Source organism: Tiliqua scincoides, chromosome 2, assembly GCF_035046505.1.
Source record: "Tiliqua scincoides isolate rTilSci1 chromosome 2, rTilSci1.hap2, whole genome shotgun sequence".
In the NCBI taxonomy this organism is placed as follows: domain Eukaryota; kingdom Metazoa; phylum Chordata; class Lepidosauria; order Squamata; family Scincidae; genus Tiliqua; species Tiliqua scincoides.
The window spans coordinates 279,726-307,640 of NC_089822.1; the positions used below are offsets into that span (position 1 = coordinate 279,726).

At 51.6% G+C, this 27,915-nt stretch overlaps 1 protein-coding gene across 1 annotated transcript in view; it reads right to left on the minus strand.

The window, feature by feature from the left end:
- LOC136640555 (phospholipid-transporting ATPase ID-like) overlaps positions 1-27,915 on the minus strand; it is an 81,703-nt gene that overhangs the window by 35,525 nt on the left and 18,263 nt on the right. The window contains 7 exon segments of the mRNA XM_066615697.1: positions 3,800-3,882; positions 5,257-5,327; positions 9,301-9,373; positions 11,491-11,552; positions 11,726-11,824; positions 13,321-13,434; positions 15,510-15,568. Coding sequence (XP_066471794.1) covers positions 3,800-3,882; positions 5,257-5,327; positions 9,301-9,373; positions 11,491-11,552; positions 11,726-11,824; positions 13,321-13,434; positions 15,510-15,568 — 561 coding nt within the window.

Consider the following 27,915-nt stretch of genomic DNA (forward strand, 5'->3'; position numbering starts at 1 on the left):
ATGACCCTGTAAAGGAGAAACTGGTTCAAGGCCATGTAGATTTGAACACAGGCTTTGCTGGGCCACTAGATAAGGCCAGTTTCCCAGGCCAGCCACCTCCAGATGGTTCACAATAAGTGCGAACATTAAGTGTGAACAGCATCACCATTTGCTGTTTCCCACTTTTGTTTGTACACTCTTGTGGATCATCCTGAGCCCAATCCTAACCCCGCCACACTCAGGGTGAGCAGATGCAATGGAGGGCAGAGTGCCTACACCTTAACTACTGTAATTTGGGCAGGTGCAGCTCAACATGGAAGGGTTTAAAAAGCTGCACCTGCCCAAATTGATATACATGTAGGCACTCTGCCCTCCATTGCATCTGGCCACCCTGGCCACGCTACGGAACTGGAAAAGGTGCAGAAGAGAGCGACCAAAAATGATTACTGGGCTGGGGCACCTCCGTTAGGAGGAAAGGCTTGAGGCTGTTCAGTCCAGAAAAGAGTCGCCTGAGGGGGGACAAGATTGAGACATACAACATTATGCATGAGAAGGATAGAGTGGATGGAGAGATACTCTTTTCCTTCTCACACAACACCAGAACCAGGGGACATGCACTAAAATTGAGTGTCGGGAGAGCTAGGACAAACAAAATATTTCTTTACCCAGCATGTAACTAGTCTGTAGAACTCCTTGCCACAGGATGTGGTGATAGCATCCAGCCTAGATGCCTTTAAAAGGGGATTGGACAGATTTCTGGAGGAAAACTTCATTACATGTTACAAGCCATGATGGGTATGTACAGTCTGAGATTAGCTGGTCACTCAGTATGAGGGGTGGGTAGGAATTTGTTTTCTGTAATCCAAACTGGCTGTGGATGCCGGTTTTTTGCCTACCCGCCTGGTGAGGGAGGGAAGGTGTTCAGTAGGCTTCATGCATTCAAAATTGGTCACTGTGTTTAAGAAAGAAGGAAAAGTTAAATGCATTGCAGTCTGGTGTCTTCGCTGGGGGGTGTGAGCGTAACTAGAATGCTAGATGCAAGGAGGTGGCAGCAAGATGCAAGTATCTTGTGTGTGTGCTCCCGGAGGCATCTGGTGGGCCGCTGTGAGATACAGGAAGTTGGATTAGATGGGCCCTGGGCCTGATCCAGCAGGGCGCTTCTTATGTTCTTATGTTCACGGTGGGGTGTGGCCCTCAGCACGTCATCATCCCACGCCCACCCAGGGATACTTCCAGCCAAGGCATGCCAGTCTCCTCACTAGGCCCAACAGCAAGCTTGGGGGATTTAGTGGGTCACAATTCACTGGTTGCAAAAGCCAAGCCCAGTGCTGCCCTGGGACTGGTGCACCAAATTTCACACAACTTTGCAGCTCTTATGAGCAACACAGCTTTGACTGGAAGTAGCAGGGTTGGAAACTGCTGGCTGGGCAACACCCAGGAGGCCAGAGCAAAAGGTTCAGGAGCTCTCTTGCAGAAAGGACAGCCGCCACCCCGGGCCAGCAGCCACAAGCTTCTTGCAGCTGAAGCCCAGCCCAGTGACCTCTGCCTGCCTGCCTGCCTGCCTGTTGCAAGACCTTTCCAGCCAGCCATGCTTGATCAACGTCCAAGGTCTGTAGCACTGGCAGACAAGGCAGGAGATGGCCCTGCCGGTAACATACCCACCCTCATAGGAACTGCGGTGCAGAACTGATGCAATCTATGACAGAGCGCAGAGACTCAGTCCTCAAAGAGTGTGGATACCCCATGGCCCTCAAAGTTGTGGAGTGGAGTGGAGTGAGGCAGGAAAGGACTCAGGAGAGAAGCAAGAAGTGCAAAGATCTGTGAAAAGAAAGTGGGGGGGGGGATGTTGCTGCCAGGGCAGAGAATCAGGAAAGCAGAAATGCAGGATCTGCAGGCCACCCAAGGTTCAACCTCCCACTTGCAGTCTCCAGGCGCATACCTGCCCCCAACGTGACACTGAGAGGCCATGCAGGGACTGCCAACAAGTGCATACAGTATCACCACCTTCGAGGACAAATCTATTCACACCATGGAACCCCCACCATGCAAGATGCTTTAAAGAGTCCTTGCCTCCTCCATCCTCGCATCAGCCCACCGAGACATGCTCCCAAAATCTCCCCAGGTTTAAGAGGGCGGCTGAAGACAATGAGAATGGCTGGCTTGGTGCTGCTTTCAGCACTCTGGCCCCACCAGACTGCAGGGACTGACCCTCCTGCTTCTTCTGGGTGTGTGCAGACTTCCCAGGGAGAAGGAAGAGAGCCCCAGCAACTGAGATGCTTTCTAGGCCCTTCCAAGACACAGCCGGGAGGCAGAGGGAAGCCCAGGCTGTCCAGGCAGGTAAGACTCACTCAGCTACGCTCTCTGGCTCCCTGGGCTGGGGCAGGCCTGATCTGATTCTGCCCTTCACATTTCCCAGCAGGGATCCCTCTGATCCTCTTAGGAAGGGTCCCCACAGTTCTTGTTGGACCAAACCCTTCTGGAATCTGAGGCCACCTGCAGATATTCACACCTTTCTCAGGCCACCAAAATCGCCCAAACGCAGGAAGAAAGGAATTAAAATGGCCATTTGGGTAGTTCAACCTCCCAGCAGACCTTGGGCCCACCCCTGCAGCTGGAAGAACAATCCTGCAGAAGACAGAAAGGATGTGCATTTCTTGGTCATTTCTGAGCGTCGCTTGGTCTGCAAGGTGAAAGGCCAAGAAGGAAGCCAGGCCCCAGAACACTGCCTCTCCCAGCTTCCCTGAAGAGCACCAGAAGACAAAGATGCCGCACAGACAGACAGAGCATTACCCCCCCCCCCCCAGCTGCATGCCTCCACTGAAAGTGGTCCAGCTTCTCTCCAACTGCTCAGAACCAAAGGTGGCCTTTGCGGAGACTTACAGGAACACGGAGTAGTCCTGCAAGCAGCTGGTGGTGGGGGAAGTCAAGGGTCATGCAAACTGCTCAGGAACTGACCAAAGAAAAATCAGAGGGGAAGATACTTCGCAGGTCCCAGGAACCACCAAGGGGCCCATGCCTGGGGCAGGCAACATGCTCCGCCACAGTAAAGTGCATGGCCAAAGGAGGATGGCTGGGTCAGCCTTAAATCAAGCCAAGTCAGCGGAGCGTTCCGGCTGGTGACACAACAGAGTTTGCTCAGCTCCTGCATGCAGAAGCGCACCAGGCTGGCAGGTATCAAACTCACGAATCTCTGAAGCTCCCTTAGACCAATGTCAGGATGAGCAGTCCACTGTCCTGAGGTGCTGTGCCAGTGCCCGGATCCCCTGCACCCCTCAGTCAACCGGCCCCCGGCCTTGGCAGCTGGCCGGAGGGCTGTGCTGCAGGAGACACCTCTGCCTCCTTCGTGACAGGCACTCAGCACTGCAGGCCAAGCGTGACCCTCCGAAGAGAGACACACAAGGCAGCAGCCAAGCCCCGGACTGTCCAACCTGCCCCGAGGCAAAATGCCAGGAGGTGGCCCAGGACCAGCCCCCCCCCCCCCCGAATTCCTGAATTTGCAGCACCCTCAAAAGACCTCCCTGGAGGTGTGCAGAACCTCTGTGTGAGTGTGTGCTCAAGAATTGCAGGGAAAATGGGAAAGGAGGTCAGGAGCCAGAGGAGGACCTGGGCAGGGTGCAGCAGGCTGAGAAAAAGGCAGCAGGACTGAGGACTTCCCACCACGTGTGCCTCGAGGACGTGGCTCCGTGGGTCTCTTCCCAGATGAGGAATGAAGAGCAAGATGCCCCACTGCATTGATCCCACCTACCAGTGCAGGGAGCAGGCAGTGGGCAGAAGGGGGGGGCTGGGGGCTGACTGGCCTACTCGCCTGCCTTCTACTCACCATCAAACCTGCTCAGTGCCTGCAAATCCTCACCCAACTCGGAGGTGACTGTCAGGCCCTGCTTAACTTTCAGGTTGGTTTCCCTGGAACGACAAATGGGGTGAGACACACAAGCACCCATCCAAGCCTCAGTGGCACAAACCTGCCCCTCTCCTGGCAGCTGGCTAGGGGGCTTCTTCTGGGGTCTGCTGCACCCTCCCACCTGCGGTGAGGACTCCCGTCTCCTTGCACCTGTGGCGGGGGTGGTGCTGCTGGGTGAGGAGTTTGGTCTGCTTGGAAGAGGCCAGCTCCACACAGGCCCGCAGGACCAGAACACTGAGTGGGACTGGCTCACGGCTGCGGGTCCTCTGCCCCTCCAGAACAGCCAGATAAGGCTGAAGTCCTTTTCCAGGAAAGTGGCCACACCAGGCTCGAAGCTGAACTTCTCTTATGGGGCACGACCGAGAAATAGCCAGGGCAGCAGGGAAATTGGTGGACAAGTGTTTATTCGCACACTCACAGGCCATTCATTGGAGGGCTAAGTTTCAGTGAGTCAGAAATGCGCCTGTCTGGAAAGCACTGGCGGGGCAGGCAGCTTCCTCATCCATGGGCACACAGACCAGGAACCAAGGCAAAAGCTTCCCAAGCCATGTGCCTCCATCAGAAGACACAACTCGGAGTCATCCCGAATGGGCCTGGTGCTGCTGAATGTCTTTTACGGCTGTCGCAAAAGGCGCCACATTGTTTCCCGCAGCTGGGCCACCTTCACAGGCAGTGAATGGCTGCAGTGGCACTTCCACCAAATCAGTGCAGGGGGGAGGAAGGCAGCAGAAATTGGGGCAGGGAGGAGGGCGAACTGAGGTTGGAAGGAGGAGGTCTTGGCAGCAGCAGTGCCGCTGAGATGCTGTTTGCCTTCCCAGTCTTGGTCCTCCTTTCTGAGTCCACTCAGACTTGCACCAAACATATAGCTGGCGCAGATCAGAGTAGACCTAACGGCAGAGAGGGCTAACCCTGGACAAGGGAACAAATGATCCCTTTCCTGGAGACCTCACCCAAGATTGTCACTGCAGGAAACGGTGTGTGTTCTGGCGGATGGCTGCATTGGCGGAGGGGACAGTTTGGGTAGGACTGGGCTGTTGGTGTTTCTTCACAGTGGGGGAAAGCAGAAGGTTTGTCAAAGGGAAAAGAAGCCCAGTGGCTGCATGTGTATTCTGAGCTACAGAACAAAGCACAAGACCTCAAGGAGGAGGGCACCTGCCCCCACCTCTGCCCTCAGGAAGGGCTCCAATGTGCCTTTGAACCTGATGTCTGCTAACCAGGCTGTGTGGCTTTGTCCTTCTTGTCCTTTGGATCCAGGTGTCCTCACCAGCTGTGATCCTGCCAGATGCTGCGTCCAAGCACTCCCCGTCTCTCCTTGCCCCCCCATCCCACCATTGTTGCCATTGCTCTAGCAGGTGCCCCAGGCACTCCACACTCACCCATCCAGCTCCGCAGTCTCAATGTAGGTCAGGCTGTGTGGCTCACTGCTCGACAGCAACAGCAGGTCAGCCTAGAGGGAAACAGCATCAGGAGGGATGGACCGTGAGCCCCAGGGCTCTGGGTGGGCCAGCCAGAGGCCCAACTGCTCAGGGTTTGACAGTCGCTGTCTTTTTCTCTCCTCCTTCCTAAGCTCTCAGTTCAGCCACATTGAGCACAGCATATGTTGCACTGAGAGACAGAAAGTGAGGCCCAACACATCTCGCAACACAGATGTTAAACTGCTAACTGTAACTTGCAAATCTAGTCACAACCGTCTGGCTCTGATCATGAGCAGTGAGGCACACACCCCAACTGGTGGCCTTGTGCTCAGACACTGGTACAGCTAGCAGAGCGTGGGAGGGTGGACCACACTGGATGACAGCCTCGGGGGGGGGGGGAGGTTAAACCACTAGTGGCCAAAATTGTGGAAGCTTTGGCATATATTAATAATACCATTATGTTATACGAGGTGTGTCCAGAAAGTAATGAGAATGAAGTTCCCCAGATCACGTGGGGGAGTTAACATGGTGGGCTGAACTTTCCTGCTTGGGAAAGCACCAGGAGACCTAAACCCGGCTGCTGTTGACAGCTTGCAGCCGAGGAGTTCCCTGGATCAAAGGGATAACAAGAGATTACCTACAACTCTTTGGAGGCTGCTCCTTTTGGAGGGTATCTCTGGCGAAGGCTGGGGAACCCCGATGGAAAAGAAGGACAGACATCTAGCTCGGGTCTTCAGTGGTGAGAGAAAGCCTGACCGTTCCCCGAAATTTATTACTTTCGCTCTGGCAAGTTGTGGAGAAATATTGTGATTTATAGAAGTTGTTTGGACATTCAAGATAAGACTGCTAATTAAAGGATCTTGAAACAATTTTAATGAGATGAGACTCTTATGGTCGGAAGAAATGGAATGGTGGGAAAGTGCGCAGCAGGCGTGGTGACGAGGAGATGCGTTTCGAAAGTTTTCAATGGCCGAATGGTCTCCAAGTGCATTATTAGGATGTTTTTCTACTGATTAATGACTTTTTATTGACTTTAATGATTACGATATTTAGGGTGTTTATATTTTACTTTAATGTGATATGTCATAGCTTATGAAATTTGAGTATATGAACTATAGAACGGAAGAGCTTTATTTCAAAACCATAGAGTGAGTAACCATCGAGTTCTTGAATTGTTTAAATTAGAAGTAACACCTGCAGGTGAAAACTGGAACGAAGAGCCAATACTATGCAGCAACCAAAAGAACAGACGAAACAGCCAAGGTTACCAATACGAACTCCAAAGGGAGAACTTAATGTGGAATTTCTGGAATGCCTGTTTCAGGATAAAAGTGAATTAAAAATAGACTCAGGGTGCAATCCTAACCCCTTATGTCAGTGCTTTCCAGCACTGGCATAGCAGTGCCAATGGGACATGTGCTGCATCCTGCGTATGGGTGTCACTCATGGAGGCCTCCTCAAAGTAAGGGAAGGTTTGTTCCCTTACCTCAGAGCTGAATTGCCCTTATGTCAGTGCTAGAAAGCACTGACATAAGGGGTTAGGATTGAGCCCTCAGTTGCACAACAGCTTAAAGACCTGAAATTCAAATTGAGACAAGATATGGCTCAGCTGGAAGAATCTGTCAAACATACGAGACATACACAGGAGATCCAGAACGAAGTCAATATCACTGATTGCAGAATGGAAGTCCTGAGTTCAGAACAAGAGAAAACATTGGATAAGATACCTTTGATGGATCAAGCAAATAAAGAAAAAGCATTGAGACTGAGGGCCTCACCAAAGAATTTCGGAAAAGTTAGAGAAGATTTGAGACAACGAATGGTACAGGTCCGAGCTCAGTATTTACGATAGATGAACAAATCATTGGCTCAGAAGTTGACCAGGTTTATAGAAAACAAAAAAAGCTACTGGCTGGATATGGTTCAAAAGGCAAGAGACTTTATGCAGAAATTTAAAGAACAGGAGGATTTAGGAGGACAAGAGGGAAGATTAGAAGATATACAACAGGATCAATGTCAGAAGGAAGAGGTTTTGATGGATAATGGATAAACTTAAAATTGTTATTAAAGACAAGTCAGTAAAAATTATTATGGATAATTGGAAACCGTTCATGGACTTACTGTGCACCGAGAGGAAACCTCTGTTGGCATCCTTCAGTCTCGGAAGACTATGGTATCGTGCTCTGAATGGGGGTTCTGGAACAGAGTGTCCTCTCCAGTGTGCGAAGCCTGGGTAAAGTAGGTATGGAGGATAGGCTGTTACCCATGCAGCAAATCCTCCCTCTCCACGTCGCTGAAATGGTCCAATGGAAAGGCAGAAGCCAATACGGTTGGTTCCAGCAGAATCGCAGGAGTTGCCAGAGCGCGACTGTATACAGCCGCAAACTGCCTCAGGGACTCCGGCTCCGGATTTTGCCTCGAGGTTGTCTCCTGGAGCCTTTTCCATAACTGGATGTAGCCACAAGGCAGTGGAGGTTTGGGATCAGAGTTTGGGACCAAGAGGAAAATGGGCTAAATAACCTATGGATTTGATGAGTAGATAGGGGAGTTAATTTTCATGTTTCTCATTTTTTTCTTGTGTGGATAATGTAATTTTTAGTTAGTTTAGACTGTTTAAGATCTGATAATTAATTTTTTTGTATAATTTTGTAGTAGAATAGAGAAATGTAGTTTGATATAATGGCTCAAATAATCTATGGATTTGATGAGTAGATAGGGATTTAACTTTTATGTTTCTTTTTCATTTTTTGCGTTGAAAATGTATTTTTTAATAAGTGTAGATTGTTTAAGAATTGATAACTAATTTTTTTGTATGATTTTGTAGAACAAAGAAATGTAGTTTGAGATTTCTGCATTTGCCACACAACCTGTAATATCTTTAATTTTTAGTTTTTTTCTGTTTGTATTTGTTTTTGGTATAATAAAATTAAAACATAGATTAAAAAAGAGAGAGAGAGAATGAAGTTCCTATGCTTGAGAAGGGCTCTGTGAAGGGAAAAGCTGGCCAAGATCACTTGGAGTGGGGTGCCAAGTATACCTGAGAACACGGATCAGTTGCATTCCAGCTCTGTCAGAGTTGAGACATTCTTTTTCGTGAGTGCCTCGTGTTCAAGTGCCTCATGTTAAGAAAAAGGCAAGTGACTTTGAAACAGCGGTATCTGATAAAATTTTGTGTGAAATTGGGTAAAAGTGCATCAGAAACTTTGGAAATGGTGAGGAAAGCTTATGGAGAAACTGCGCTATCATCTGCACAAGTTCTTGGTCGCTTGAGACAAAGAGTTTTTTGTGTGCGTCCTGAGATCAGCTCAACTTGGATCCCTTCATCATGACAATGCACCGAGCCACAGTGCTTTGGCTGTCAGAGAGTTTTTGGCTGCAAAACACATCCCGTTGCTTCCCCATCCACCCTACAGCCCCGACTTGGCTCCTTGAGACTTTTTCATATTCCCCAAGATGAAGAATGGTTTGAAAGGACACCATTCTGGTAGTGTGGATAACGTCCAAAGAGCCACTATGCAGGCTCTGAACGCCATCCCACTTGAAGACTTCCAGGGATGCTGTGAAGAATGGAGGAGTCGCTGGGAGCGTTGTGTACACTCACAAGGTGCATACTTTTGAAGCAGACAATGTTCAATTGTAAAATTTTTCAATAAAAGAATTTTTAAAATAACATTCTCAGTACTTCCTGGACACACCTCGTATATTATTCCACCGGATGGGCAAATCCAGTGTGGCTTGACTCGAGTCAAGTCATGAGTCTCCTTGGCATACATGAGCCGAAAATGAGTCAAAAACTAGTCCTAACGGGGGCACTTTCTGAGTTGCCTGAAGCATTTTCGCAACTCAAAAAGACTCGAGTCATTACTGTTCTGCATACTGTCATCCCCGCAAACGGTCCTGGAAAGGAGCACATGCCACTTGGGCTGATGGAACAGGACTCGGAATCTGAAGCCACAGGGCCCAGAAGAAAGCCTGGCAGCCTGATGGGTGGCTGGCACCACTCACCGTCACGAAGTCGTTGTTCTCTAACTTGATGATGTCCCCAACCTCAACATTCAGCCACCGATCATCTTTCAGCCTGGAAGAAAAGCATCCTTAAAATTGCTTGTTTCAATATGTATTGAACTGACTGGATTCTTGATTCTGAAGTTCTGTTCTGTGCCCTCAATTGATCCTACTTTGGGCTATCAAAATACTTGTTTGGACTTGGTGCATTCTGATGTTCATCGTTCTCTAGAGTGCCCACCTTTTATAGTCAAAAAAGAGGGGACAACAATGTAGACTGGAGAGAAGTCACAGCACAGAGCCCTGGTTCACAGCAGGGTATGGAGAGAACACAGTGCTGCAAGCTCTTTCACTGGTCTGGCGACCAGGTCAGCTGGTGGTCCCACTTCTCCCCCAAGCAAGCTCCAGGTGGGCTGTATCTATCCTGGAACCTCTTGCTGTGGCTGTCTGTGGCCGGGCAGAGGAAGCAAAGCACCCTGTAGGCAGCCACAGAAACAACCAGGTGCTGAAGATGGAAGGAGACAGCATCCATTGCTGGGGGAGGGGTGGTGCTACGCAGAGCAAGAGGAACAGACTCCTCTCTTTTTCTCCATCCATCACCACGTCTGCTGCAAGTAGTAGGCAGGAGCACAGTGGGAGAGAAGGCAATCCTCCCCCTCACTAGTGTAGCTAGAGGGGGCGGCACGCTAAGTTTTGCAGGGAAACCCCCTGCAGCGTGCAAGCGGTCCCTCCCCTCCCCTTCCCTTTGGAGTTATGTGGGCGGTTGGGGGGAACGGAGGTGAATGGCTCTCGAGGGGAGAGGGAGGAGCCGCTTGCACGCTGCAGGAAGGCTCCCTGCAAAACTTAGTGCGCCGCCCCCCTCTAGCTACGCCAGTGCCCCCCCCATCTTTTACTTATTGAAAGGCTTTTTTTCAAAAAGCATATTCACACCAAAAGAATAAACTGGGGGGAATATTGTTACAAGGAGAGGCAGAATGACCAAGGAGAACATTTGTACTGAACATAGTAAGGCCACTTGTGAGGCTGGAAGAGAGCAGAAGGGCCGTGCAGCAGGACGAAGGGGCAGGGCCCCTGCGGGTCCAGCGTCCTTGCAGAGCAGCATGCAGGTGACGGATGCTGTGGCCCAGAAATGCATTTCTACTGTGATCGGGTGTTACATTTCTTCTCTGGCAAGTCACTGTGCAAAAGGAAAGGAGAAGCCCGTAACAAGACACTCCCGGCAGCTGGCGTGACCCTCTGCAGCCGATACCTGACAAGTCCTCTGTGAGCCACCAACCTGCCCCCACCTTTCCTGTGACAGCCTGGCACTTGGTTCCAAGTCCCCAGGTGGAGGAAGGGCGGTAGAGGAGCAGGCGGGGGGGAGCACCCAGGTTGGCTAGCAGGGAGAAGCGGGACACGCTCAGCATTTGACTTGCTGGCCTAGGTGCCTGCCAGTTCCACTGCAAAAGGGAGAGAACACTCTACAGGTGCAGGTGGCCCTTCCCTTCCACCCAGCTCCTCCCGACTTTATCCCTGGAGAGAAAGAGGCTCAGTGCCTCCTGGAAAGAGGTGTGACTGGCTGCTGGCCTTCTCAGGGCACAGAGTGGGAGAGTCAGAAGTGAGACCGGAGGGAGGAACTCGTCACCTCAGAACAACCTTTGCAAAACAGGGTACCTTTTAAGTGAGACAAACCAGAGCTGTTCACAGTCCCTGCAGCATTTGAGCTGTGAATGGACTTGTGATTTTTTAAAGCACCACCCTTGAGAGGCAGACTGTAGAAGCCTCATTTTCCCAAGTCACACAGCAAGGCTGTGGCAGCCGCGGGATCTGGGCCGAGGATGCGCGAGCACAAGGACTACTGGGTAGCCAGCCAGGTGGTGTGCAGTACACAAACACCCTCATCACTGTAGGTGAAACATTCAGCACCCCACATTGCAGGTTAGATGCTGAAAGCTGTTTCAACTGTGTCATTCTGCACACTACAGCACACGCCTTTGGATGGAGTTATTACAGCACACAAAATAAAACTAAGCAGGAGGTGTAGTTTGCCTAATGTGTGCAGCCCTCCGGTTCCCAGGGTCCCCACACAGGTGTGCCTGCTGCCTACCTGAGGGAAGCGCCACATGTTGGGCCCCTCCCTGTAGCCAGTCAGGCTTTTTAGGTTGAAAGGTTCAGAAAACTAGCCAAGAAGAAAGGAAGCCCCACCCTCACCTGCCGCTGACCAGCACCTTGACAGGGCGGTTATTGACTTGATTGTCATTTCTGTGTCGACCCTGGAAAACACGGAACTGGTCAGGTATCAAATGGGACGGTGCAACCAGGTCCCCCTCTCGCCCGCTTGCAAAAAAGCGGAGGCTCACAGCACAGCCACTAGGTGCTGCTGGAGAGCCGCCAAGGCAAAATTCCAGAGGCCCCCCCACTCGGTTTGCATGCACAAAAGTCTTACAACGTCGTCGGTGGCATCCTTTGCGGCAGACACAGTCAGCACCAGGAGGAGAGGCAGCACCGTGGTAAACCAGGACAGGGAGGAAATCTGAGGGATGAGCTGCGTGGAAGGGAAATAGCATCACAGTGGTCTCTCACATTTGTTTAAATGGTCCTCATCCTGCCTCCCCCCCCCCCGACGCAGGAGGCACAGCACTCCGGACAGAGCACCTCGCCTGCAAGGGAGATCGCCAAACACCGCAGGATCTTGGGCTACTGTGGCCAGCCATGATCAGGGCTGCCGGTGACTGGAGCCTCCTTGCACAGTAAGGCTGGCTGGACCTGCACCTCCTGAGCCTTCCCCCTGCTTGTCTGGGTGTGAGTTTTATTCCAGCAAAGGTTCAGATCCTTGAGGCTCTCTCTCCCCTTCGACTTGTTTCCCGAACAGGCAACCCTAAACCAATAGCAGGCGCTTGAGCCACACTGAGGGCGCAATCCTGAGGCACCCATGAGCCAGCACAGGTCCCTTGTGCCTCCTCAGGAGGAAGCCAGGCCAGCGCACAGAGGTGCACCGGCCTACAGAGGCTGACACAAGCCTCTACGCTGGCTTCCTCGGCGAGCCTTGCATCAGCCCAGCTGGGCCAATGCAAGGCTCTGGGGTGGGCGGGGAGGAGGTGGGAGGGAGGTGTTCCTGGGCAGGGGGAGGGCGGGCAGTGGGCAGCCCCAGGGGTGGGCGGGGGGAGCAGGAGCCGGGGCTGGGATCCAGCTTTTATGCTGGATCCCAACCCTCGTTCCTGGAGAGTTCGGAGCAGGCTCTCCTCAGACTTGCACCACCTCAGGAGATGGTGCAAGTCCGAGGAGACCCATTGGGACAAAAGCACCTTACCCAGAGGTACGGGGAAAAGTTTCCCCTTGCCTCTGGCTGAGCCGCATGGGGCCGCTATCCTGCACTGAATACAGCACAAGCCTCTTGGCTTGCCTGTTCCAGCACAGGGTAGGATTGTGCCCTCAGCGTCTTCCCCACCTTAGAGAAAGGTATAATGAGCAGGAAGGAGCTGGGACCAGGACAGAGTCCACAGTTCTTGCTCACTTGGGCAAGACGACACTCCATCCTGAGTGCCACCAACTCTGAACAGCAGTGGCTCTCCAAGGGCTCTCCAAGGCTGCCTGAGAGCCTTTTACCTGGAATGATGCTGGCTGGGGGGGGGGGGGAGGAGACCTTTTGCCTACAAAGCCTGAGCTCTGCCTGCCCCCCTACGAACACTAGATGGCAAAAGTGCTTCCCAGAGGTTTGTAGAGGTTTGCTCCTAAGCTCTGTGAGGATGGAGGCTCCACATACGGGGGTCATCACCCCACAAGTGGACTGCATGCCACAGAGGGCGCTGGTTCTTCCTACAGCCTCAAAGGTCCAACTGCCTGGCATGCAGAAGAATGAGGCTGCCGTGGCAACTTCAACTGAAGGGGGCTGCACATTTCTAAGACAATGAGAGGCAGTGAGCAGTTGGCTCTGCAGAGCAGGTCCCATCCCCAACCCCCACTGGCCCCACAGCTGCCCCCCCAGCGAGTGGGATGGGATGCTGCCTGCCAAGGGCCAGGGGGAGGCTTTTCCCTTCCTACCTGCAAGATGAGCAGGAAGAGAAAGTAGGTGTTGGCGATCCTCTGGAACTGTTCAAAGAGGTTCAGGGGCAAGAAGGTGAACACATTGTACTTGGACGTCTTAATGCAGTTTTTCTGTGGAAAGACAAAGTAAATGAGAAGCTCTCAACACCCAGCCCAGTCCCCACCACAGCAGGTACGTAGCAACCCTTGGCCTTCCAGCACTCCATTTTAGGGCTTAAGTTCAAGTCCAGCTTCAAGTCTGATGAGTCAGGAATGAAGATACTTTTAGCCGCACACGGTAGACTCTTAGAACCAGAATATGGTCAGGAGTTCCTTGGAAAATTAAGAAGACATCAGCCACAGAGACAGGCCTGTCCCACCTAAGCCATGGATCTTCCAGAATTTGATCCAACTCGTGCCAGCCAGAGCTAGACCTGCCAGAGCATTCTGCCTCTATGAATTGGTTGTCAGGACCGCACCATGGGTGTGGATCCATGAAATCTCCTTTTCATAGGAGCACTGATGCTCAGAGAGGCTCCAAACGTGCCGTAGCCTAGACAGAGCAGTCTGGGATCAAGCCATCCATTTCTGCAAGCAGCTCTTGTTCACATCCACAAGGAACCTCAATCCCCCTTTCCCCCTCCAGACAGAAGGTCCCTTCCTTTCGCTTCCAATTGTTTCTAATCCTCATGACATGGTGCTGCTCTTCTGAGGAGGGCTGACTTTTTGGTTTTTTCGTCCATGGAGTCTTCCAGGCCCCCCCCCCTCTCTCTGATGTCCGGGGCAGTTCACATCTCAGACTCCAATCCTATCCAGCTTTCCATCACTGAAGCAGCCATGCTAACACGTGTGCACTGCATCCTGCAGTGGGGGGGGAGGGGGAGTCATGGAGGCCTCCTCAAGGCAAGGGAACATTTACCTCGGGGCTCCATTGCGGTTTCAGTGCTGGAAAGCTGGTTAGGATTGGGTCCTCAATCTACTTGACTGAGCCAGCTGGTGAAACCTCTGGTGTGACAGGTGGGGTAAACATCTTGCAAATACACAAATAGTTTAAAAATCCTGCCCTGCCCCAGTCCTCAAGGAAGCTGACAATGTATTGGAAACTAACCTGGAAATGAACATACAGAGGACAAATGAGCTGGCAAGACTAGGAATGAGCAGCTTTCTGCATGGCTCAGTCCCATCTGAAATCCATCACCGAGCCTGCCTGACTTTGGAGAATCCCCCCATCTATCAGGGTGGAGGAGAGGTGAGCTGAGAAAACACTCTCCTGGCTCACATTGTTCTGAGGACCCATTTTAGAAAGCAACACCCAGTCAGCATGTGGAGGAGGGTTGTGAAGGTAGCCCCACTCTAGAGCTGCACTTGTGGCACCTTCAGCCTCACTAGACTGCTGAACTGCACTATTGGCCACCACCCAGGGCTGCTGGGAGTTGGCGCTGGGCCTGGAGCAAGAGACCTAAATAGCCCCCCTTCCTAAATTTTCCTACAAACCAGATGTGACTACATTTTAAAACAAGTTTTTGACTGGCAGGCAAATATAAAACTTTTAAGTGTGTATTTATATTTAATATGCCATCTAACAACTGAAATAGTGGCCTTCTTCTAGGCTGTCTGATGGGACTCTCCCATATAAGCCTGCATATATAGGCCTTCTCTCATCTCCACCACCCTCTGACAATCTTACTTGGAGCAGTGCTACTGCATTCTTTCTTCTACCTCTGCAAAGTCTTCCTCCTTGACTTTTGCTTCTTCTAATAATGCAGGGGAATCCCAGGACTGGCTTTCACCCCCCTCCTCTTTACTGGGTGATGATTCTGAAACAAGGCCCAGGTGAAAGGAACTTGCCTGGCCTTTGGGGGATTTTTTCTCTTCTGCGCTCCAGACTGCTAATTTCACCTTCAAGCAAAGCCAAAGCACAGGGAGATCTGACCCCATGCAACGAGTTCTAGAGACAGCCTGAACCAGCAGAAGGGGTGGAGCTGACTATTGGGGCCTGAGAGTTCTGTGATCTGAACTGGGGGTGATCTGCTACTGGGGCCCAATAGTTCTGGTCTGTGGGTGTAAGTTGCACTTTCCCATGTTTGAACTGTACAAATACATGTTGGTGCTTATGGACAAGACCTGGGCTGCATTTCCACGACTGGGGCACAACTATGTGCAACCAGCCAGCCAGCCAGCCAGGCCAGCAGACACTTGTGACTCACAGCGTAATCAAACTGCTGGTTGAAGATCCGGTTGTTGGCACGCAGACATCTTTCTTCCTCTGCAGAGAAGGAAACGGGAGTTAGCGGAGGGGACCACCAAAGCCTCTTACGAAGCATGAGGTGTGGAGCAGGCCAGGCGCTTCCCCTTGGCAGGTGCAACGTGTAGCTGACCAGAGAGAGCACAAGGGAAGTCCGAGAGATCCAGTCCAGGGCCACCTGCAGTGCCTCTGCAGGGCACAGCTGCGGGGGGGGGGGGGGAAGAACTTGAGGCCAGTCCTAACGGCAACTGCCTCCCCTCATTTTCTGAGGCAGATGCCCACTGGTGTAGGGTTAGGATGCTGGAGTAGGAGCAGGGAGACTCCGGTGCAAATCCCTGCCTGGCCGTGAAGCTCACTGCATTACCTGGGGCCAGCCATCCTCTCTTGGTCTCACCTGCCTCACAGGTTTGTTGTGAGGTTAAAAGGCAGGGGAGGGGCCACTTTCACCACCCTGAGCTCCTTAGAGGAAGGAAAGCCAAAATACCTCAGTGTTCCTGTCCAAGGAAAAAGGGAGACCTGCGGGGCAGTAGCACGGTCAGAGGAGGGGCAGGGCGAGTGCAGCAGGCACTGCAGCTTCCCAGGTGTCTCCTTGCAGTTGCTGTCGCTGCCCCAGATCGCTCTGACGGTGACTGGGATGAGCCACTTCCGTGGGCGAGTGGTGGCGCCTGCTGTGCTGACCCTGCCACCCCCTGGCAATGCTACTGATGTGGGGGGCATGTTCACTTTTGCTCTGATGGGATCTCAGCTGCTGCTACCGAACCAGGAAGGAGCCCTTGGAGTCACTGTGGAGAACTCAGGAGAGCTCTTGTCAGCCCTGCAGCAACAGAGAAGGTGAGCCCTACTGGGAGGAGGCTGCTCCTCCGATACGACCCCCGTATCAGACGGATGCTGCACTACAAGAAGGGCATCGTCAAGCTGGAAATGGTGCAGGCGTGACCAGAAGGCTGCACCGCCTCAGCTGCAGCTGTGGAGGCTCATTGCCTTGGCAAGATGGGGGATGATGGGCAGTCTGATCCCAGCTAGGGCTGGGCGGGCGTCAGCAAGAAGGAACACAGTTCTGCAGTGGTCAAAATGGCCAGAGGCTCACCACCAGACCCAGCTGCCACCACCGCTAACGCTGAACCGGCAGGGTAGGCAGAATCAGGCAGGGATCAGGGCTTCAGGAGGCATGGCAGAAGCAGGCAGACAGGGGTGTTGGCTGAGATGGCTCCGCCAACATTCACAAGAGCTCTACTGCTCTCCAAGGGCTGCCTGGAAGATACTGCTCCCCCCCCACTGCTGCTGGGATGGATTCTCCACAGCTTGGGGGCATCAAGCGAGTCTCCCACAGGCTGCTGGGGCTGGAATGTGCCTGAGAAGATGGTGTCCTGCTACAGGCACAAGAATTCACACCTGTGACTCGTTATCATGCCCAGTTTAGTCCAGCTTTTCCTTGTGGCCACCCAGCCAGCTTCAGGCATTTTCCACCAGCCTGTTTGTTGTGACTTTTCCAGCCCCCTTTCCTTCACTTTAAAAAATCTGTTTTCCTTTGGATGCTTCTACTTTGATTCCTCACCTGCCTGGTCCAGGTGAGGACATTTGAGGGTCACGCAGTGAGCTCTTATCTGATCATTCACAGGAGTGACTAGGGTTTGATTTTATATAAGAACCCCTGGAGTTCTGTGGGAGGTTCCCCCCCCCCATGGCCACCCCCTGCCTGGTTTCCTTAGCCTGGGATGGTGGCAACAGAGAGATCTACCAATTCCCCCCCCCCCATTCAGCTGCTAAGCCAGTGAAAAGGGAAAGTGGAGAGCCAGGAAGGGTTGCATGTGCGCTAACCATCAGGCACTACTCCCCTTGGCCTGCAGTCTTCTCTGGCTACCTACCCCGACAGTGGACAATCAAACATGTTACAGCCTGTCTTTTTTGATGGGTGGGGCTTTGACATGTTCAAAGCTGCTTGTGGGGTAAACCCATCGCCTGGCCCTGCCCCACCACATCACAGCACAGCATAAACCTATTCATTTTCTTTTTGATTGCATGTCTGACTCTTGGATGCTCTCTTTTGGCAGACAGGACTACATGCTGTTTTCAAATGCATTGGTAGTGTTCTGCTTTAGCATTAAGCCTAAACAAATGCACACAGTGCTGCCATTCATGCAGATACAAGGAGGGAAGCCCCACCCATCCATACCCTCCCCCTGATGTTTCCTCTTCCCAATATCCACACCAATGGCTGTTGTGGTCTGCGTACTTGCGTTTCCTGGGGCTTTGAACACAGGAATGGAGGGAAGAGAGACTGGAATCCTCCTTACAGAAGGTCTTTTCTGGTGGCTCCTTTATGTACCTGAATTTCTGTCTAAGAGCAACAGCTGGTTTAAGAAGAGATTCAGGCACAGGAGGGAGGAAAACTTTCTCACAGCAGGACAAACCATTCGGATGCACTCGCACACACCCCTTCCCTGCTTGCTTTGGAGAAGAGAAGCAATCCTGCACTCAGTGGGAGGTCTGACCACCCCCACATTCACTGCCAGTGTGCTTCTATCAACCTGGCCAGAGATCAGCAGCCAACTGTCCCCCCCCCCACTGTACGTGTCTCCCCTGCCCACATCTCCCCTCCCCAGAGCTGATTCAAGGGGTGTTGGTTGGAGACAGAGCAGCAGACAAGGGCATGTAGGCAGGGAGGCAGGCAAAGGCAACAAAAATGCAACCCGAAGAAAATCAACAGAAGGAATGCAAAGTGGAGGATGTCAGCACCATCTGGGATTACTGCCCACCCCCAGTTGAGGCTGGAATGCAGTGCACACAAAGCCTGGCACATATTGAAGGAGAGACACAATCAGTCCCTCTTGTCACTTATTGCACAAAGCAAACAACTGGCTTGTGGACCAAAGAGCCTGTCTGGTCACAGAGATGAGAGGATGGTTTTTTCCATGGAGAGAGAGCTACTCCACAAGGCAAGGAGGTCTGGGTGGGCTGGACGGCAGGAACATCAACTGTGGCAAAAGAAATGTAAGAAGGTGATACCGGAGGCCAAGAAAGACTATGAGGAACACATGGCCAGGAGAGGGAGGGAAAGGGGAGGTAAAAGGAGGCTTGGAGATGGCAGAGAAATTAAACAAACGGCAGAAGTCCTCGGGCAGGGACCGCTGCCCAAACAGCCCCTCTTGACCAAGGAATTAAGTCACATAGCCCCAAATCATAAGCAACTTCCCAGCACTGGCATAGGTGTGCCAATGGGGCATGCGCTGCATCCTGCAGTTGGGGGTGGGTGCAGTCATGCAGGCCTCCTCAAGGTAAGGGAATGTTTGTTCCTTACGTTGGAGTTGCATTGCCCTTATGTAACAGGTAGAGGACTTCAGAGGATTTCAGAGGGAGAGAAGAATACTTCACGTGAACAACTGGCTACGTCAAGTGTGTCATCGAGAGGGATTTGGCTTCTGGGACCATGGACTGAGCTTCCTGGATGACAGGACACCTCTGTAACTAGGCAATATTTGGAGAGGCCAGCCTAACTAAAGAAGGGGAAGGAACATTGAGTCGCAACCTGCAGGGTTTATGCTGCATATACATGAATGCACAGAGCATGGGAAATAAACAAGATGAGCTTGAGCTCACAGCAAGTGAAGGAAAATTTGACTTGATAGTAATAAACGAAACCTGGTGGAATGACTTCCACAACTGGAATGCAGAAACGGAAGGCTATCAGTTGTTCAGGAAGATTGTATTGGCAACCTTCAGTCTCGAAAGACTATGGTATCGCGCTCTGAAAGGTGGTTCTGGCACAGCGTCTAGTGTGGCTGAAAAGGCCAATCCGGGAGTGACAATCCCTTCCACACCGGGAGCAAGTGCAGTCTGTCCCTGGTCTGTCTCCCTGGCTATGGGCCTTCCTTCTTTGCCTCTTAGCCTCAGACTGTTGGCAAAGTGTCTCTTCAAACTGGGAAAGGCCATGCTGCACAGCCTGCCTCCAAGCGGGCCGCTCAGAGGCCAGGGTTAGGAGGTCTGGGTCTGGGTTTGGGACCACATTAGCCCGTCTTACCTTGAGGAACAAACATTCCCTTACCTTGAGGAGGCCTGCATGACTGCACCCACCCCCAACTGCAGGATGCAGCGCATGCCCCATTGGCACACCTATGCCAGTGCTGGGAAGTTGCTTATGATTTGGGGCTATGTGACTTAATTCCTTGGTCAAGAGGGGCTGTTTGGGCAGCGGTCCCTGCCCGAGGACTTCTGCCGTTTGTTTAATTTCTCTGCCATCTCCAAGCCTCCTTTTACCTCCCCTTTCCCTCCCTCTCCTGGCCATGTGTTCCTCATAGTCTTTCTTGGCCTCCGGTATCACCTTCTTACATTTCTTTTGCCACAGTTGATGTTCCTGCCGTCCAGCCCACCCAGACCTCCTTGCCTGGCCTCTGGGTCAGAGGCCATCTGTTCAGGAAGAACAGATGTGGTAAAAGGGGAGGTGAAGTGGCATTATATATATGTATGTCAAAAATATATTGTATGTCAAAGATGCATACACCTGCTCGGAAGTCCAACAAAATGATCCGGGTACCCCTATGGAGAGCATCTGAGTGAATGTTAGGGGGGAAAGCAGCAAGCGCAACGTTGTGGTGGGTGTCTATCATAGACCACCAGGCCAAGGGGAGGAAGTGGACGATGTTTTCTTGAAGCAACTGGCAGACATTGCAAGGAAACATGAGGTAGTTGTTTGGGGGACTTTAACTATCTGGACATCTGTTGGGAGACTAATTCAGCCAAGCATGCCAGCTCCAGTAAATTCCTGTTGTGCCTGGAGGATAACTTCATCTTCCAGAAAGTGGAGGAAGGAACCAGGGGAAGGGCCATCCTTGACCTGATCTTAACCAATAAGGAGGAATTGGTTGAAGAGGTCAAAGTAGTAGGAACCCAAGGAGAAAGTGATCACAAACTGCTGGCATTCTCACTCTTATGGGATGCAAAAGGAACATGCAGTGAAACCCGTGTGCTGGATTTCAGGAAGGCTGATTTTAACAAGCTCAAGATGGGTTGATCAACTATTGGGAAAGGGGCTCGAGATGAGTGGGAGCTCCTTAAGAAGCAGCTTCTACAGGCTCAGGCAGAAACAATTCCTATGAAAAAGAAAAGGGGAGGACACCTCAAAAAACCAGGACGGCTCAACAGGCAACTCAGCAGTGCATTGAAGATGAAAAAAGACATGTATAGGAAATGGAAGCTGGGACTGATCACCAGGGAGGAGAACCGTCAGACAGCCCAGTCTTGCAGGGCGAGGGTCAGGAATGCTAAAGCTCAGGACGAGCTAAGTCTGGCCAGGGATGTCAAGAATAACAAGAAGGGTCTCTTTAGACATGCCCAAAGAAAGAGGAAGAGGAACGAGGGGTGGGACTGCTCCTGGACAAGGGTGGTCAATTAGTGCCTGGAAACCAAGAGAAGGCGGAGCAGCTCAACTCCTACTTTGTGTCCGTCTTCTCTCAGAAGGAGGATTGGGCAAGTGGGGGTGCTGAGTCCTTGGCTGATGGGGGATATGCTTGCATCCCCAAAGAGGTAATGAAAACTTGGATGGCACAGAACTGCAGCTTAAGATTGACAGGAACTAGTTAAAAACCACTTAACTGGCCTAAATGTATTCAAGTCATTTGGACCAGATGAACTGCATCCCAGAGCACTAAAGAGCTTGCAGAGGTACTTGCAGAGCTTCTGTCAATTATCTTTGAAAAATCCTGGAGGACGGGGGAGGTGCCACTAGACTGGAGACGGGCTAATGTGGTCCCAATCTTTAAAAAGGGGGAAAAAAGAAAACCCGGGAAATTACAGACCTGTCAGCATGACTTCAATACCGGGGAAGATATTAGAACCAATCATAAAACACAGTCTGCACACATCTAGACAACAACTCAGTGATCAATAAAACCCAACATGGATTTGTCAAATATAAATTTCATCTCCTTTTTTGATCGGATTACTAGCTTACTGGACTGTGGGAATGCAGTAGATGTAATATATCTTGACTTCAGTAAAGCATTTGACAAGGTCCCACATGACATCCTAATCAGCAATTTGGTAAAATACGGGTTTGATGATACAATCGTCAGATGGATTCGCAACTGGTTGGTCGGCTGTACACAGAAGGTGTTTGACAATGGCTTCGCATCAAGCTGGAGGGTGGTTGCAACTGGGGTACCCCAGGGCTCTGTCTTGGTCCTGGTTCTCTTTAATATCTTCATCAATGACTTGGATGAGAGGATACAAGGGAACCTCATCAAATTTGTGGATGTCACCAATCTGGAAGGAGTAGCAACACAACAGAAGACAGTAGAAGCTTTCAGGAAGACCTGGACAAAATGGAATTCTTGGCTGAAATGAATAAGATGAAGTTCAACAGGGATAAATGCAAAGTTCTGCACTTGGGCAAAAACAACCAAAGATGTAGGTATAAAATGGGAGCTACCTGGCTTGGCAGCACTACATGTGAGCGGGATCTTGGAGTTGCAGTGGATCCCCGGATGGACATGAGTCAGCAGTGTGATGTGGCTGCAAAGAAGGCGAATGCAATTTCAGCTGCATTAGCAGAACCGTAGCTTCCAAGTCAGGAGAAGTTGTGGTTCTGCTTTACTCTGCACTGGTTAGACCTCACCTGGAGTACTGTGTCCAGTTCTGGGCACCCCACATTAAGAAAGATGCAGCCAAACTGGAGCAGGTTCAGGGGAGAGTGATGGGGATGAACAGAGGGCTGGAGGACAAGCCCCATGAGGAAAGGTTGAGGGAACTTGGCATGTTCAGCCTGGAGAGGAGAAGGCTGAGAGGGGCTATGAGAGCTCTCTTCAAATACCTAAAGGGAGTCAAGTGGAAGAAGGGAATAATTTCTTCTCAGCTGTCTCTGAAAGTAGGACTAGAACCAGTACACACGGCAAGAGAGATTTCGGTTAGGCATCAGGACAAGATTCCTGATGGTCAGGGCGGTTTGGCAGTGGAAGGGATTGCCGAGAGAGCTGGTGGATTCTCCCTCTCTAGAGATATTCAAGCAGAGGCTCGACAAGCACCTGTTGGAGATGCTCTAAGAGGATTTTCTGCCTAAGGCAGGGGGTTGGACAAGATGACCTATTAGGCCCCGTCCAGCTCTGTTATTCTATGAGAACCAGGGGGACATCCACTAAAATTGAATGTTGGGAAAGTTAGGACAGATAAAAGAAAATATTTCTTTACCCATAGTGTAGTTAGTCTGTGGAACTCCTTGCCTCAGGAAGTAATGATGGCATCTTGCCTAGATGCCTTTAAAAGGGGATTGGACAAATTTCTGGAGGAAAAGTCCATCACGGGTTATAAGTCATGATGTGTATGTGCAACCTCCTGATTTTGGAAGTAGGCTACCTCAGAAAGCCACGTGCAGGAGAAGGCACCAGGACACAGGTTGTGTCTGTTGTCTTGTGTGCTCCCTGAGGTATTTGGTGGGCCACTGTGAGATACAGGAAGCTGGATTAGATGGGCCTATGCCTTGATCCAGGAGGCCTCTTATGTTCTTGTGTCCTCAGTGCCTTCCAGAAAATAGCTCCTCAGGGATTGGTTGCTTCAGCCGGGGGAACTCCTGGCCAAGGGTTCTCCTTGAGTTTTGAGAGTGGTTGCTGCCTTGGTCAGGTTGGTACAGACCAGCAGTGCCAGCCCAACACTTCCTGGCATGCCAAGCGCCAGCTGCCTCAATCTGGCAGCATCCAGCCATTGGCCCTTGGAAAGGAAGGGGGGGGGGCCCAGGCGCATTCAGGAACAGAGCCAGCCCAGCGACAGACTTTGTCCTCCCTTCAGAGACTCGATGGGAGAGGGGAGGCAAGCGCTTTGCTGGGGGAAGGCAAACGCTGTCCAGCATGTGAGGGCTTTTGCATAAGGAACATGCAGGGGGTTCTACAAGTGGTGACTACAATGGTGGCACTTTCCCCTCTGAAGCACAAGCCCTTCCAGTGGCCGCATGGAGGTGAGGCCCAGCCTGGCTCCTTCCTCAGTGCCACAATTTGATCTGGATTGTGCTCCCCCAGGCAGAGCCATAGCCCCTCTCCCCCTGCGAGGATTTCCTTGTGGCCAGGGAAGAGGCAATTCCCACTCCCAAGCAAGGCCATATGTGAAGTCTGCAAAGGGCAGCCCATCCTCCAGGCTGGACTGGGCTCCCTGGGACTCAGCACCCCCTCCAGGTGACACCGGATTGCCAGCCTGGAGCCTTGAGCAGGGCTTCCTTAGCCAAGGGACGTGGCATCATGCCCGGCAGAGTTGGCCACCCTGCCCCTGGAGTAGCGGGGAATCCCTGCTACAATGATAAGAGTGAACACAGCCTTTTCCCACCTGGAGGCACCCCCTGCCGCAGGTGACAGAAACACCAGCGTGATGGACAAGCTCTTCCCTGGCTCATGAGCGCAGGCTGCAGGCTGCACCTGGAGAAGCTTCCACCCCATTGTGATGCAAGCGGCCCAGGCAACAGAACTGCACCAAGCAGTGCACAGTTGCTTCAGGTGCCTCTCGGGACTCCGCAGGGAGGAATGGGAAGGGTAGCACCAGAAGGAGTCGTTGGTCACCCTGGCTCAGGCCAGTTCCCTCCACTACTGAGCCTGGCAGTGTGCCCACACAAGTGCTCCACATACCTCCCCACAGACACTCTGGTAGGAGTTCAGGTCACTGCTCTGCTCTGGAGCACTCAGAAGATGTGTCAAACTCATTTCATACGGAGGACCACACAGCATTCATGATGCCTGCTGAGGGCCGGAAGTGATGTCATTAGGCAGGAAGTGATGTCATTAAACAGGTCATAACCAAAAATAAGCACTTTTTCTCACTTAGAAACTCATTAGCTGCAAATGACAGAAAAGACACAAAACTTGATCATATTTCAACATACAGGAGAGCCCAATTTTCAAGTGGGCTGCCCTTTCAGCAATAACACCAGCACTGCTCAGCAGCTGAGAGCCTGAGGGCCAGTTAAAAAGCTTCCACGGGCCACATCCGGCCCTGGGGCCTTATGTTTGACACCCCTGTTCTAGGGGTTAACGGGGCAGAGTGTGGACTTCATGCCTGACGGGTGCCCCTACGCCCTGCTCCTTGCCACAGGAGGAAGACCTGGAGAGGAGGGAAACATCCTGGAGAGGAGGGAAACAATCCCCTAGGGGGGATCCCTTCTCCAGGGGATGGGCCCGTATCCGAGCGCACTCGGGATACTCCTCGGCGGGAGGGGGGTCGGGGGCTTCTTGTAGTGGGGGATTCGATTATTAGAAACATAGAGAGGGGGGTTTGCGACGGATGTGAGGACCGCATGGTGACTTGCCTGCCTGGTGCGAAGGTTGCGGACATCACTTCTCGTCTAGACAGGCTGGTAGACAGTGCTGGGGGAGAGGTAGCGGCTGTGGTGCATGTCGGCACCAACGACGTGGGCAAGTGTAGCTGGGAGGTCCTGGAGGCCAAATTTAGGCTTTTAGGCAGGAAGCTGAAAGCCAGGACCTCAAAGGTAGCGTTCTCTGAAGTGCTACCTGTTCCACGCGCAGGGCCAGCTAGGCAGGCGGAGATCAGGGGTCTCAATGCGTGGATGAGACGGTGGTGTAGGGAGGAGGGGTTTAGATTCGTTAGGCACTGGGGAACGTTTTGGGACAAGCGGGGCCTGTACAAGAAGGACGGGCTCCATTTGAACCAGAATGGAACCAGACTGCTGGCGCATAACATTAAAAAGGTGGCAGAGCAGCTTTTAAACTGATCCCTGGGGGAAGGCCGACAGGAGCCGAGGGGCATCCGGTTCGGGACTCCTCATCCCTATGGGATGAGGATGGGGAGGTTAGAGAACAACAAGACAAAGGCAGGGTAGGAGAAGAAATTGGGAAAGGTAGCGTGATGGGATGTGATAGACGGTTTGGCACAATGAGAGGATGCGGGGACAAAGGAGCAAATAAGCAGCCCATCCTGGGGCATTCCGTGTATAAATGCTTTTATGCGAATGCCCGAAGTCTACGAGCAAAGGTGGGAGAACTGGAATGTCTGGTGACAAGGGAAAATATTGACATAGTGGGCATAACGGAAACCTGGTGGAATGCGGAGAATCAGTGGGATACCGCAATCCCGGGCTATAAACTCTACAGGAGGGACAGGCAGGGGCGTGTTGGAGGTGGGGTGGCCCTTTATGTTAAGGAAGGGATAGAATCCAGCAAAGTAGAGATTGAAGGTGGGTCCGACTCCACCGTAGAATCTCTGTGGGTTAAATTACCAGGCTTGTGCAGCGATGTAATACTGGGGGTGTGCTATCGTCCTCCAGACCAGAAATCTGATGGGGACCTTGAAATGAGGAAACAGATCAGGGAGGTGACAAGGAAGGACAGGGTTGTAATCATGGGGGACTTCAATTATCCTCATATTGACTGGGTCAATTTGTGTTCTGGTCACGATAAGGAAACCGGATTTCTTGACGTGCTAAATGACTGTGGCTTAGATCAGCTAGTCACGGAGCCCACCAGAGGACAGGTGACTCTGGATTTAATTTTGTGTGGTACGCAGGACCTGGTTAGAGATGTAAACGTTACTGAGCCATTGGGGAACAGTGATCATGCTGCGATCCGTTTTGACGTGCACGTTGGGGGAAGAATACCAGGCAAATCTCTAACAAAAACCCTTGACTTCCGACGGGCGGACTTCCCTCAAATGAGGAGGCTGGTTAGAAGGAGGTTGAAAGGGAGGGTAAAAAGAGTCCAGTCTCTCCAGAGTGCATGGAGGCTGCTTAAAACAACAGTAATAGAGGCCCAGCAGAGGTGTATACCGCAAAGAAAGAAGGGTTCCACTAAATCCAGGAGAGTGCCCGCATGGCTAACCAGCCAAGTTAGAGAGGCTGTGAAGGGCAAGGAAGCTTCCTTCCGTAAATGGAAGTCTTGCCCTAATGAAGAGAATAAAAAGGAACATAAACTGTGGCAAAAGAAATGTAAGAAGGTGATAGGGGAGGCCAAGAGAGACTATGAGGAACGCATGGCCAGCAACATTAAGGGGAATAATAAAAGCTTCTTCAAATATGTTAGAAGCAGGAAACCCGCCAGAGAAGCGGTTGGCCCTCTGGATGGTGAGGGAGGGAAAGGGGAGATAAAAGGAGACTTAGAGATGGCAGAGAAATTAAATGAGTTCTTTGCATCTGTCTTCACGGCAGAAGACCTCGGGCAGATACCGCTGCCCGAACGGCCCCTCCTAACCGAGGAGTTAAGTCAGATAGAGGTTAAAAGAGAAGATGTTTCAGACCTCATTGATAAATTAAAGATCAATAAGTCACCGGGCCCTGATGGCATACACCCAAGGGTTATTAAGGAATTGAAGAATGAAGTTGCAGATCTCTTGACTAAGGTATGCAACTTGTCCCTCAAAACGGCCACGGTACCAGAAGATTGGAGGATAGCAAATGTCACGCCTATTTTTAAAAAGGGAAAGAGGGGGGACCCGGGAAACTATAGGCCGGTCAGCCTAACATCTATACCAGGTAAGATGGTGGAATGCCTCATCAAAGATAGGATCTCAAAACACATAGACGAACAGGCCTTGCTGAGGGAGAGTCAGCATGGCTTCTGTAAGGGTAAGTCTTGCCTCACGAACCTTATAGAATTCTTTGAAAAGGTCAACAGGCATGTGGATGCGGGAGAACCCGTGGACATTATATATCTGGACTTTCAGAAGGCGTTTGACACGGTCCCTCACCAAAGGCTACTGAAAAAACTCCACAGTCAGGGAATTAGAGGACAGGTCCTCTCCTGGATTGAGAACTGGTTGGAGGCCAGGAAGCAGAGAGTGGGTGTCAATGGGCAATTTTCACAATGGAGAGAGGTGAAAAGCGGTGTGCCCCAAGGATCTGTCCTGGGACCGGTGCTTTTCAACCTCTTCATAAATGACCTGGAGACAGGGTTGAGCAGTGAAGTGGCTAAGTTTGCAGACGACACCAAACTTTTCCGAGTGGTAAAGACCAGAAGTGATTGTGAGGAGCTCCAGAAGGATCTCTCCAGACTGGCAGAATGGGCAGCAAAATGGCAGATGCGCTTCAATGTCGGTAAGTGTAAAGTCATGCACATTGGGGCAAAAAATCAAAACTTTAGATATAGGCTGATGGGTTCTGAGCTGTCTGTGACAGATCAGGAGAGAGATCTTGGGGTGGTGGTGGACAGGTCGATGAAAGTGTCGACCCAATGTGCGGCGGCAGTGAAGAAGGCCAATTCTATGCTTGGGATAATTAGGAAGGGTATTGAGAACAAAACGGTTAGTATTATAATGCCGTTGTACAAATCTATGGTAAGGCCACACCTGGAGTATTGTGTCCAGTTCTGGTCGCCGCATCTCAAAAAAGACATAGTGGAAATGGAAAAGGTGCAAAAGAGAGCGACTAAGATGATTACGGGGCTGGGGCACCT